The 12,291-nt window shown below is 38.1% G+C and overlaps 1 protein-coding gene across 2 annotated transcripts in view; it reads right to left on the minus strand.

Moving 5' to 3' along the window:
- ZNF407 (zinc finger protein 407) overlaps positions 1-12,291 on the minus strand; it is a 385,838-nt gene that overhangs the window by 343,382 nt on the left and 30,165 nt on the right. For both annotated transcript variants that reach the window (XM_069568807.1, XM_069568808.1), the window contains one exon: positions 7,743-7,857. In XM_069568807.1, the coding sequence (XP_069424908.1) occupies positions 7,743-7,857 (115 nt within the window). The remainder of the gene's footprint in view (positions 1-7,742; positions 7,858-12,291) is intronic.

Consider the following 12,291-nt stretch of genomic DNA (forward strand, 5'->3'; position numbering starts at 1 on the left):
CCAATGCAGGAGACATAAGAGATCTTCCCAGGTTCAATCCCTGAGCCGGGAAGATCCCCTGGACAAGGCATGGCAACCCCCTCCAGTATTCTTGCCTGGAGAACCCCATGGACAGAGGAGCCTAGAGGGCTGCAGTCCATGATCCGCAAAGAATCGGACACAACTGAAGCAACTGAGCACGCACACACCCAAGGACTAAGAAGCAGGAGAATAAAATCCATTACTCAGCAGTGTATCTGCGTACTTTTTTTTTTTTAATTGACGGTTTCCTGTCCAATGCACACTGCCCAGCCAGATGAACTGTGTATGGAAACACAATTCTAACAAGTGTTTTCAACGTTACCAGTTGCATGTGGACATCTGCAGTATGAGCAGGTAACTGTGTGTCCTTCTAATTAGTTGGAACTATATGCTGCATAAAGTTACACAGAACCAGTATTAACCTGTTTCCATTACAATTATCCACAATCAATAGCATTCCTAATTAAAATTGTGAACAATGAAATTATCTGAAAAATAATTCCCCATGGCCAATACCCATGCCCCTTGATTCTGAAGCAGTCATTCGCTGCCTACTGGGTTCTCTGCCTCTTCCTTTCACTGCCTATTTCACAGTCCAGAAAAGTAGGAAGACAGACAGACAAGGAAAAAAGAACAAAAAAGTAACGGAAAGCAGAGGGAAAAGCCAGCACTCAGCACGGGGCAGGGCGCGGCTCTGTGGCCTGGCGCTGGCCGCCTGTCCCCTGTCCTCTGCGACCCCTCCTCGGGCAAAGCTGGGGTCCAGGCAGCTCCTGAACCTGCCATGGCCCTGGCTGAGCATCCCCGAGGCCCCGCCTGGGACGCGCCGCCCCTGGCTCCCTGGCCAGCCCCCACTCACCTTCACAGCAGTGCCACCTACCAGATGAAACGCCTTCTGAATCAGCAACAAGATTCAGAAAAGCCTGGGCCATTTCTCTGCTTGAGTCTTCTCCATCCATTTGCAGCAGGCATTGTTTTGCTCTTTTCACCCTAAAAACTAACAGCACTGGCACATGCTGATGATCCATAAATATTTAATGCTTTTTAAAAAAATCCCCCACTTCACCCCATCTAGCCACTTAAACTCCAGGAATTTCCTGCAGTGTTCTTAATATCCCACGCTATTCCATACCTCACCACTTTTGCTCTTTCGTTCTCAGTAATTAAAAATGTCCAGATTTGCCTCGTATATAGATACCCCTGCATCCTTCAAGACCCAGCTCAGACCTGTGCTCTGAATGAAGCCTTTCCTGGCGCTCCCCAGCAGAGCCGGGCACCCCTCGGCTGCGGACCACCGTGCTCTGCTCTTACCTCTGCCTCCAAGTCCGTCTCCTACCTGGAGCACGTGACCACAGGGCCCTTGCACCACCTGAGCCCACTGAAGAGGAAATGCTCAAGAACAAGCCCCGTAGGGAATGAACGAACACTTCAATCACGATTGTACTTCCCTCCTATCCACACTTCCAGCGTCTCTCACTCAGTCTTGGACAAATCAAAGAGCAAAGCCCTGGGGAAAGCAAAGGACTTTCAGAAACACACGAACAGGAAGAGGGAGGGAGAAAACAGGCTAATAATAATAAAAAGAAAACACAGGACAAGCAAAGAAAACGAGGGGAGTAGCTGCCCTCCTGTGTTTCACTCCCAGGAAATAATATAGAATCCCCTGATTCCACAACAGGTTTTTAGAGTCACCATGGCACGTTTTAAAATAAAAATAAAGCAAAAATTACTTAAGTCACTGAGATAAGACTTTTTCACTGCAAAAGACGTTAGAGACAGAGGTCAATGTTTTCAACCATGACACCAACAAAGGACAATGTGTATTCTATTGCTATTTTCTTACGAGTTGATCTATACTTACTGCCTTGGAATAAATCTATGACCTGACTCTTTGAGGCAAAAGTGCAAGAAAACACTTATCACAAAGGAGGAGCACAGGACACGGTCTGACACAAAAGCTCTCATCTCCCTGTGAGGAGACACAGGAGAGGCTTTCTTCCGCTTCTTCTCCGTTATCTTGACCTTGCCCTCAGCGCTCTCCTGGGTTCACAAAACGGCTCACTGGAAAATCTCCTATAATCATATCTGAGAAAGAGTGTGATTTATTTTAATGTAATTACTATGGTATCGCTTAGATTTTCAAAATAAAGGTGATTTGTTTAAAAAATATAAAATAACATCCACTCACTGTTTAAATGGTATTTCAAGGACTTCAGCATCAGAAAAATACACTAACCACTAGTATAAATGTGGTTATTCCTCACGGACAGGGAGAGAGACAATAAGCATTACATGGGAATTTTATATTTTTCAAACTAAAGGCAAAAGTATATCATTAAACAAAAGCATTAAAGTATTATAGAGATAAAACATGTGTCCCGTATAATAAGAGTACTCTAATGTTAATTTTGATTTTTACAAAACTGAGAAGTGCTGCCCTTCATACTGACACAAGCATGATGTGTGACACAATCTAGAGCAAATCTTTTCTGTCTCTTTTTTCTGTGTCTCTTTAACCAAAACAATCAGCCAAATGAAAAGCTTATTTTCTTTGGATACATCTGTAGATATGATGGCTGTAATTAATTGTTCAGCTAAAAATGCAATTCCATGGTGCTTTTAATGATTTAGGTATACACAGCTTTAGTTCTCAAAGCAGACTAAAAATAGTGATTTTAATTTATTCCTGCTGCCTACAATTACCCACAACCATGTATTTTTAAATATTTCCAGCCTATAAAAATTACTAATTTTTGCCACTTGTGTTTATCTGCATTTAGACTTTGATTTGGATAAATTAAGCTCTCAAGTGTTCCTTGCTTTATGAAACTCTGCATGTTGTACACTTCAACACAAATAAATGACTTGTACCATTAGAGGTTTAAATAATGTAATGTACTTCATGCTCAGCCTGAAGCTGGATTCCAATGAAGTTGCTAATGCACGTAATGATTAAGTGTAACTCAAATACTAACTGTGTTGTTGAAAACATGACAGGCAATAATTTGGTCTATTATATTCTGCCATTTAATTGCCTAGTACAGACATTCTCTGACACGCTATGAAGCAATGATTTACAATTATTCAAGCTGCAAAGGTCAGAAAGTGACATTATAATCATCTACATAGAGATCCCTCCTAATGCACAAAAACTAGGTAATGCCACACGCACATTAAAAAAAAAAAAAGAGTTTTACTGCATTAGTAACTTTCTATTTAAGGTTTCTTAAGCCAACTGAGAATAAACAGTTCATAAGCACATTAATATACAATAGAAAATGTCTAGAATCTTTCCATGAACCAGAGATGACAGATTCCGTAAATGCTCTTATTCCCTCCTGACTAGGTAAGTACTACTCAACTGTTTAACTCCACATACAAGATTCAAGACTAGACACAGGGAACATAGTCAGAAAATTACATAATCCCTAAATCATGGCTACTGGGGTCTTGGTGAATAATGACATAAAAAGTTAGGCTTCATCTCCCAGGTTTCCTGAAATCACAGGCCACTTGCTAATTTTCCGATAACTCTTTTTTGTAGTAACTAGTAAGGAAAAACAAAAACCCAAGATAATCAGTTTTACCCCTCTCATTCTAATGGAAAGACAATAAAATCTTCACTCTTTTAGGCATAATTTCTGTCATACTAACATGTTCAATTTGTAACCACTCATGCACAATGAATCAACACATAAAGAACAACGAGGAAAAATAAAATTATTTAAAACAACTTTTTAATATGAGAAAAGCAAAACAGAGAGAGACCAGAAAAAAGAAAGAGAAAGAGAATGAATACGAGAATGTTAAAGTAAAACACAGTGCAAGCAATTTTTAAAAATAATGTTAAGTCTGAGAAAAGCAGAAAACAAAAGCGGCTAGGGGCTGGAAGGAAGCAAGTACAGTTATCACACGCTAGAGAAAACAACCTAGGAAGAAAAAAATAAGTACAAACTAAAATTAGTAACTAAAACAACAGATATAACAAAAGCAAAGAAATAAACAAAAGGTACAGCTAAAAGAAAGGAAATGGGGATCGACCATTACTACCACATAATTTACCTCCACCACTAAAAATACTTTTACTCTCAAGTCTACCATCTGTACAATGGGAATAATAAACATGAGATGAATAAGCTCATGAAACTGGAATCAACAAATGAAATGGGTGTTAATTAAGTATACCCTAAACCATAGCACTCCATAAATACTATTTATAATTGAGAGTATGATATAGACACATTTGTGTTTGTGTGTGTGTGTGTGTGCAAACATGGAGAAAAAGATTATCAAAATAAATTTAAATGAATGTAACAAAACATGGTTTCCATAATGATGTTCTTAAGCGACTGTGATTTTTAAGCTCTTGACTACTGAAAAATAACAAAGGTAAAGATCATGGACTTAGTAAAAATGTGTCTACCTATTTTTAAACATATGTTCCCAACAAAACTATTAACTTCTATGTAAGGTGCTTTCTATTATTTTTTTATTTCCTCCTCCACTAAGCCCTATGCCCAACCTGGGGCACATTTTCATTTTAACTATCCATCATTTATAAAATTCACCTAAATTCTATAAAATTCCTCTTGAGGTCATGCTCAGAAGTAAGAAAAACATTAAGAAACTGTAATTCAAAAACTGCTCCTCCTAAAAGTGAAAGTAGAGTGAAAGGCTTTTAAATGAGTTATCTATAACATGTTCTTAAAACAGGAAGTTCAGAGCAATACATTTTGAAACCTATACCCCGACATAAGCACGTAAACCATCAGTCAACAAAACTTAAATCCTGAGCTCTGAATTCTAGCCAGCATTAGAAATTAGACATCTCATACATTCAGCTTCTTCTGTCGAATAACTTAAATCCACGATAAGCTGTAGCAAAGATTTGCCGATGAAGGGGAGAGAGATGTTAAAATTGAGCTTAAAAATTCGAAGATCAGTGTAGGTTCAAACAGTGGAAATTAAAAGTTTAAAAGGAAGTCTTTATTAAGGGAGTAGCTAATGCACAACCCTTAAATTAAGTCTTAGTAAATATATATATATATATATGAGATACATATTTGCTGAGCATCCAAAAGCTTCTTAAATAAAGATATTTAAAAAATCACATAAACTGATACATTAATTCTCAGCTCAATTCAACGAAATGCACCATTTGTTGTTTTCATCAATTTCACCATAAAATGTCAGGTTTTTTTCAAGAAGTTACTAAGGAAAAATAGTACAACAATGTGAGTAATAATTTCACTGTAAAAATGTGCCTGCTCCACTGTTTTCATATATTATAACTCGATCAGAACTCTTTGAAAAACCATTTCTTTCTTACAACAGTGGAAGGATTATGAATAAAAATTTAAAACAGATACTAAGATGCTAACTACTGAAAAAAAGAAAACATAGGGCAGGACCTTCTGTTTGTGACAAAATTAGAGAGTTAATGTTCCTGAAAGATCACTTCACCTTTGAAAGCATGATTTTTTAAAAGGTAAAATTGATAGCAATTAAAGCTAATGAAGAAATGCAGCATGAGCTGCTTATGTTCAGGAACGGATGGGCCCACCGAGCATTTCTAAGATTATTTAGCCATCAATGATAATGAATCGACATTGTCAGTGATGTGAATGTACCAGTGCTCCCTACTGCGACCCACCTGATAGCCAGTGCTCATTCTGTTCACGTTTTTCACTCCAATTTTTAGCCTGCATACTGCTCTATCCCTTTGAAACACAAAAACACAGAACAACCTATGGCACTTTGTCTTTAGCACTGAAGGGTATTTCACTCACTACTGTTCTGTGTCAACTACACAGACTCAATAGGCATTCTTCAGTTTACTGAAATTCTTCAGAACTTTTAGCTTCACTGTAAAAATATCTACCCTGTACAAATTATTGTTATGTGACTTTTAAGTCAAATTTTACGTAAACAAATTAAGAATTATTATTTCTTGGTCAAATAAAATTCAACAACTACTGTAATTCTAAGAGATACAGTGCTTTTTCCACATGCACACATATACATGTAGACCTCTATGAAAGCAGCATAAAACTCAACACACCTACATGAACTTACAACTCTACTTGGGAATCTACTTGGGAATCACTGTATAAAGCACAGTGCAACACGTCAGTCGTACATTGTGAGCAGTGAGCTAAAAGGGCGCAGTGCTCAAATCACACACCCAGAGCCAACCGGTCAGATGTGTTTCTGACACCACGTGTGTCAGAAACTGCTCTCTGAAAGTCTCTCCTTCTCTTCCCAGGTCTTGGTAACACTAATAAAAAAGGAATGGAATCCGGTTTCTAATAAGATAGGATACAAAAACTGTTTACTTATTTCTCAGAAATTAAGAAGAAACTGGTTTTTTTTTTCTTTTGCCAACTTATAGCAAATCTTCACCACAGTCTGGGCCTTCCTCCTTGCTATAATTCACATGGTAAAAACAGAAACGAGATATCTTTTAAAATTCGAAGACCTGGAGCAATTAAAACGCACCATTTGGCACTCAACCCTTGCAGCTAAAATCAGTAGCAACAAAACTCATTCTCCCACTGATCTTCAGGGGGCTTTAGGGCAAAGGTTCATCTTCATTTACTTTAGCCCCAAGTTACTGAACCATCAATTCTGCCAATGAATAAATCACAGACCGTGGTTAATAAAACTGCTTGCAAAGTTATTTGTAAAACTATCTTAAGGGTCAAAAAATGCAGCTGCATCCTGGGATGAAATGTACCATCCATTAAAAAACAGAAGCTATTTGTGACTTAAAAGGTATTTCTATAGTAGTGCTAACCAGAAGAATCTTCCACCGAAAAAAGAAACCTAATAGAACATGGGCACGCTGCATAATTTAATTGGATCTGAAGTGTTTTGTGAACCGACCATAAGAACTGCAGGTTTCTCAGGGTTCACATAAAGTGTTTTTATATGATGCACTTATTAATTCATTTCTCTAGCATAATAACATTAAAATATACTTATAATCAGAAGTAAGGTATTAAAAACCCAGCTCTGAACGTCCTATGATATACCATAGATGTCATGGCATTTTAAAGCCTTTTAAACATTTCTGCTAAATTAATTAGTTTTACATTAAGGCATCTCAGTGCTTCCTATTAAATGTAAGACATTTGAGTGACAATTAAACATTATGAATGATTCTTTAGAGGAAAGAGCCATTAACTAAAACAGGAAAACAAGTTTTGAAATAAAGTGACACAAAAACATACTTTATACACTGGCTTTTTAAGCCTCAATAATCAGGTCTCTGAAATGAAATCTTTTTCTGCTTTTTTCCTTATAGAATATGTCCAATGGATCCAAAGAACCATTAATGCGATTAAAATTAGAGCAGTATAGGAAAAGAAAAAACACATACACATACACTCCTAAAGCTATATTATATATTTTTTTATGTCTTTAAATGGAATTTACAGTTCTCTCTGGCAATGTGAATGAACATCCTATAATTTAGTCAATTTACAGATTACAGGTTCAAATTGACCTTGTAGCCCATAAAATTGCTCATCTTCAGCACAGGATTAGAAGTGGGAGAAGAATGTCATAACTGTGTTTAAGGAATTTACCATAACAATGGAAAGGAGGACACGCATGCATAATTCTAGCCACCCTTACTCATATCAGTTTTGAATCCTGAAACAATGAATATCCCGCACGTGCTTCCTGGTTCACCACGGTAGAGATGGTTTCAATTTACTCACCCACAGACGTGACACTTGTATTCCCTCATCCCAAGGTGCCTTTTGACATGGTTTCTGGCATCGCCAAGCTGAGCTGTTGCAAAATGGCATATCTTGCACTTGAATGGTTTTGATCCTAAGTAAATTTAACATAAAATATGATTTGAATTTGAATAATACATTACTGATAGTTTTAAAAGAGGCCTAGATCTTAAATCTTACTTATAGTCTAATTACAATTTTCTGTCCCCAAAATGGAACACTTGCATTCCTTTCTAACTTGAACAGACATGCATTTCATAATTATTCCATTAATAAGACTTTGAAATGTTTCAATGAGTATTTCTAACTTTCAACAACATTTCTAAAATTTAAAGCCAAAAGTGATACACTTGAGCAGTACTAAGTATTAACAGATAAGATGAGCTAAATAATTTCAAACATTTTTCTTACAATTCACAAAACTAGCTTTTAAAGTCACTCACATTTTAAATGGAACATTTTTAAAACATAAATGTTTATAGAGTAGCTGATACTTTTTAAAATATATTTATTACCAAATAAATTTCTCAGTGGCCACATCCTGGTTCCCTCATATTTCTGCAGCTTTGAATTTATTCACATTAATAATGGTATTTCAGATTTTTTTCCTAACATTTATCCCAAATTATTCCCTATATTACTTTTAATACCACACAGTATAAGAATATACAGTGGATAAGTTATTTGCTTTTATGATCATTTTAGAGCCAAAAATCTGTGATGATTCAGCAAATAAGAAGAACTGACATTCTGGCTATTATTAACTTCAAGAAATAGTATTTCAACAAAAAATTTCAACACAGCACCAACTTTTTTTTATTTCATAAAGAAATAAGATTAATCTATACTCAAACATGAGGAGATAAAATTCAGAGTCCACAAACTCATTGTCAGTAATAGGTAGAGTCTACCTGGCATATAGGTACTAATAGATTATCAGTACCCATATTAATAAGAAGCAACACTCTCAACCATTTTCTAATTCTAACCTTTAAATCCTCAAATAAATCAAAATCATGTTTTTAAAAATCAGTTTAAAGCTGCTACAATGTTTCCAAATTTTTCATAGCATATATAGTACCTACTTGGTGAAGTACCTCTTCTAATATAGTCAGACAGAATGTGAAATACGTAGACTTTAATACACAAAAAGAGCTCAAATAAAAAAATGCAATAAATCATTTTTGATCAATGGAACTTGGTGCAATGCCCTTGGGAAAAGAAATCCTCCCAGAATACTTTGTTGAAACTGAAGCACTCAGTAAAAAATTTTAGAGTCTTAAATTTCAATTTAATTCCCAAAAGCTGACAAAAAAAGTGAAGCATTTAATTTTAATCTTCTAACAGAAATAAAAAAGTCAACAGTACTAAGCACAGGCAGACAAGGTTGAATATTTCACAGTTCAATGACAATGAAGCCAGATCTCTTAATACTTCCATTTCTACTCTGAGAAGTAGATGTAAAATATATTTAGCACCTGAATGGTTATATCTAGTCAGCTTTATATGTTTAAATGTCAAAAGCAGGTTGAGACTGCAGCTTACAGCAATCCCATTCTATCAGTCACATTAGAAACTACAGTTTATTTAAATGATTCTGAAGAAACTAAGCCTATCACTACTTGGAAACATTTCATCTCGACAGGGAATTCTGTAAAGGGGCTTGTGAAAGAACAGAGTGAGAAGAATCAATTACCTGCACTTTAAATTACACCGCATTTAAGGTAAGGTAATTAGGAAATTATTAATCAACAAGAACACCAGGGCTCTAAACAAAAAGATAAAGCTCTCTCAATATGTGTGTTACAATTTTGGTGAAAGGATTCAAAGTATCTTGTGATTCAGGCCCTCTAGTTCCCCCCAGCAGAGCGGACATAGAACCGCGGGGCCTGCAACCTAAGGCACACGGCTCCGGGGTGGAGGCTGCCGCTCCTTTGGGCTTCAGCCATCCCTGCTGGTGCACTGACAACACCTACGTAAGTCACCTTGCTGACTGTTTCCATGCAGAAATCACAGAGGCCCTGAGTACTTTTTGTATCTTACGCACAGAGGAGATGTATTAACATCTCCTTTCTGTGCCTTGAAAATTCTAATACTGGAGACTAGAGGTCACATTTCCTGTACAAGAAAACAAGAAATGTCCCCACTTTTTTCCTAACTGATGGTGTTTCCATTTTTAAACTTGCCAGACCCATCCCAACATGAATCCAGGCATAGGATTTATCAGGCAAAATTTGTAAAACCTCATATTTTTTCATTTCTTTTAGGGTTCCCTGGGGAAGACAATAAAAAATCTGCCTGCAATGCAAGAGACCCAGGTTCAACCCCTGGGTCAGGAAGATCCCCTGGAGGAGAAAATGGCACCCCACTCTGGTATTCATGCCTGGAGAATCCCACCGACAGAGGAGCCTGGTAGACTGCAGTCCATGGGGTCGCAAAGAGTCAGACGCAACTGAGTGACTAACACTTTCACTATCACACTTTAGGCATACTGAGAATATTAGATACATATTTATTAGAAATAAGTAAATCATTAAACCGTCCCATTCCTTGGCTTTTGTTTTGGCTTTATTTTTTTAATTTGGTCTGTGAGGTTTTCTGAAAGGGATAAATGAAGAGGGTCTCTAGCCTTCTGGCACCTTCTTACAATTTTACCTAAAGAATCCAAAGACTTTAAGCCTCTCCTCAGGCCTGCACTGGCCTTCCTCAACTGCAGTCACGGTCAACCCCTATGCACACGTGGACGTGACACTTGAAAAATCACAGGAAGCCTAGGCCTGAGAGAGTCAAGGAAGACGGATTCAACCCATCACCTAAAGATTCTCCACTCCACAACCTTCCCGACACTGAACACTTCACCCGCCCACCTGCTGCTTATTCCTTCATTCAACAAACAACACTGAGTGCCGCTGCCACCCAGAGCCAGAGGTGAAGCCCTGAGCAGACCTCCGCCCCGGTGCCCTTCACCCCGGTGCCTTGCGCCCAGTGCCTTGCGCCCCAGTGCCCTGCGCTGGCCGTGCACAGGCGGAGGCCCCTAAGCTCCTCTGCCCATGCTGACCAGGCTGCCACACCGTCGCACCAGCCCTGACGTGAGAACCTTCCAGCAAAGCCACCCGCTTCCCGTCTTCCCACAGGAAGACCGTGCCAATGGCACCCGAGAGCAGCTCGGAACAGAAAGCATGGGCTTCAGACAGCCTTTGGGCCTGATGAGCTCCAGCGCGCAGAACTAAAGCCCAGCTGCTGGGACGGGGCGGGAAGAAAGCGACCGGCTCTCCCGGATCACCGCTGAGACGCCAAGGAGACACTCCTCTGCTCATGCGAAGACCGCACACCAGCAAGCGCTCAGGAGGCTTTCCCCACAGTCCTTGATGAACAAAACTAATGTATTTCTTCTAGTGCTGCTTTTATCGTCTTAAGGATGGGAAGAAAAGGTTACATAAAACATATAGTAAATCATAAAATATGAAAACAGCAATTGGAAGAATAAGCCCTCTTCCAGTCAACCATTAATAACCATCCTTCAATGACTATCTCATGATATAAGCAAAGAATCAGAGAGGCAATTCATGCTAAAATGCCCCAAGGTGGGGAGGGGGCAGGAGTTGGATTAAAACCTGGAGTGCAACCTCCCCCAAAAAATGACTTGCAAAACTGAAATGCGGGCTGAGGTTGGGTACTCAGAAACACAGCTTTTTTTGGTGCCTCAGAACACAATAAAAATGTTCCTGCCGATAAGCCCAACACCAGTTGTTAAAAAGTACGCTAACTTTTACTAAATGTTACAATCGATGATGTAACTTATATAAGTAGGGTTGCTTTGTCACATATTGATAGTTCCCTCACTTTCACATCCACATTAACTTGATTTTAAATGCAATTAATACATATAGTCAAGGAAGACTAATGGACTACATTCTGCACTTAACCTAGTGGACATTTTCAAATGGCACAAGTGACCAGTGCAAACCTATTTTGCATTGTAAACGACTAAATAAATCTTAATGGATTAAGAATGATCAGCTATCAACACACAAGGGAAATTAAGTGCTGAAATGCCTACATTGATTATTTTAAATTATTAGCCTTACTCTGTTCTTGAATTTGTATGCTTTTAGTGAGCTTTAACACATTTACAAGACTTATTGACTATAATTACAAGAGAATTCAAGTAATGGACACATCAATTATGAGCAACATGTCTTGACCAGACAGTTGCATAAAGAATTCTAAAAAGAGCTCCATTAGCATCTTCCTCTTACTTTTATTCAGTTTTATCTGCCTTAAGAGGGCATGCTAAGAAAGTACCTATTTTCTGCACATGTGAACGAGCCTAGTTTCTAAAAACCATATCATTTCAGGAACCGAGCAATAACACGATACCAGCAGAGGTGATAATGATGTCAACAAATAACTGTATTTGAACTTACTCTCCAGCAGCGGTTCTACTGCCTGAGAAGAGCTGAGATCGAGAGTGCAATGTGTATATTTACCTAGATCAATCTTCTGCTGGGGGCCCTGTTACTTTTGT

Source organism: Ovis canadensis, chromosome 23 (genome assembly GCF_042477335.2).
Source record: "Ovis canadensis isolate MfBH-ARS-UI-01 breed Bighorn chromosome 23, ARS-UI_OviCan_v2, whole genome shotgun sequence".
Classification (NCBI taxonomy): Eukaryota; Metazoa; Chordata; class Mammalia; order Artiodactyla; family Bovidae; genus Ovis; species Ovis canadensis.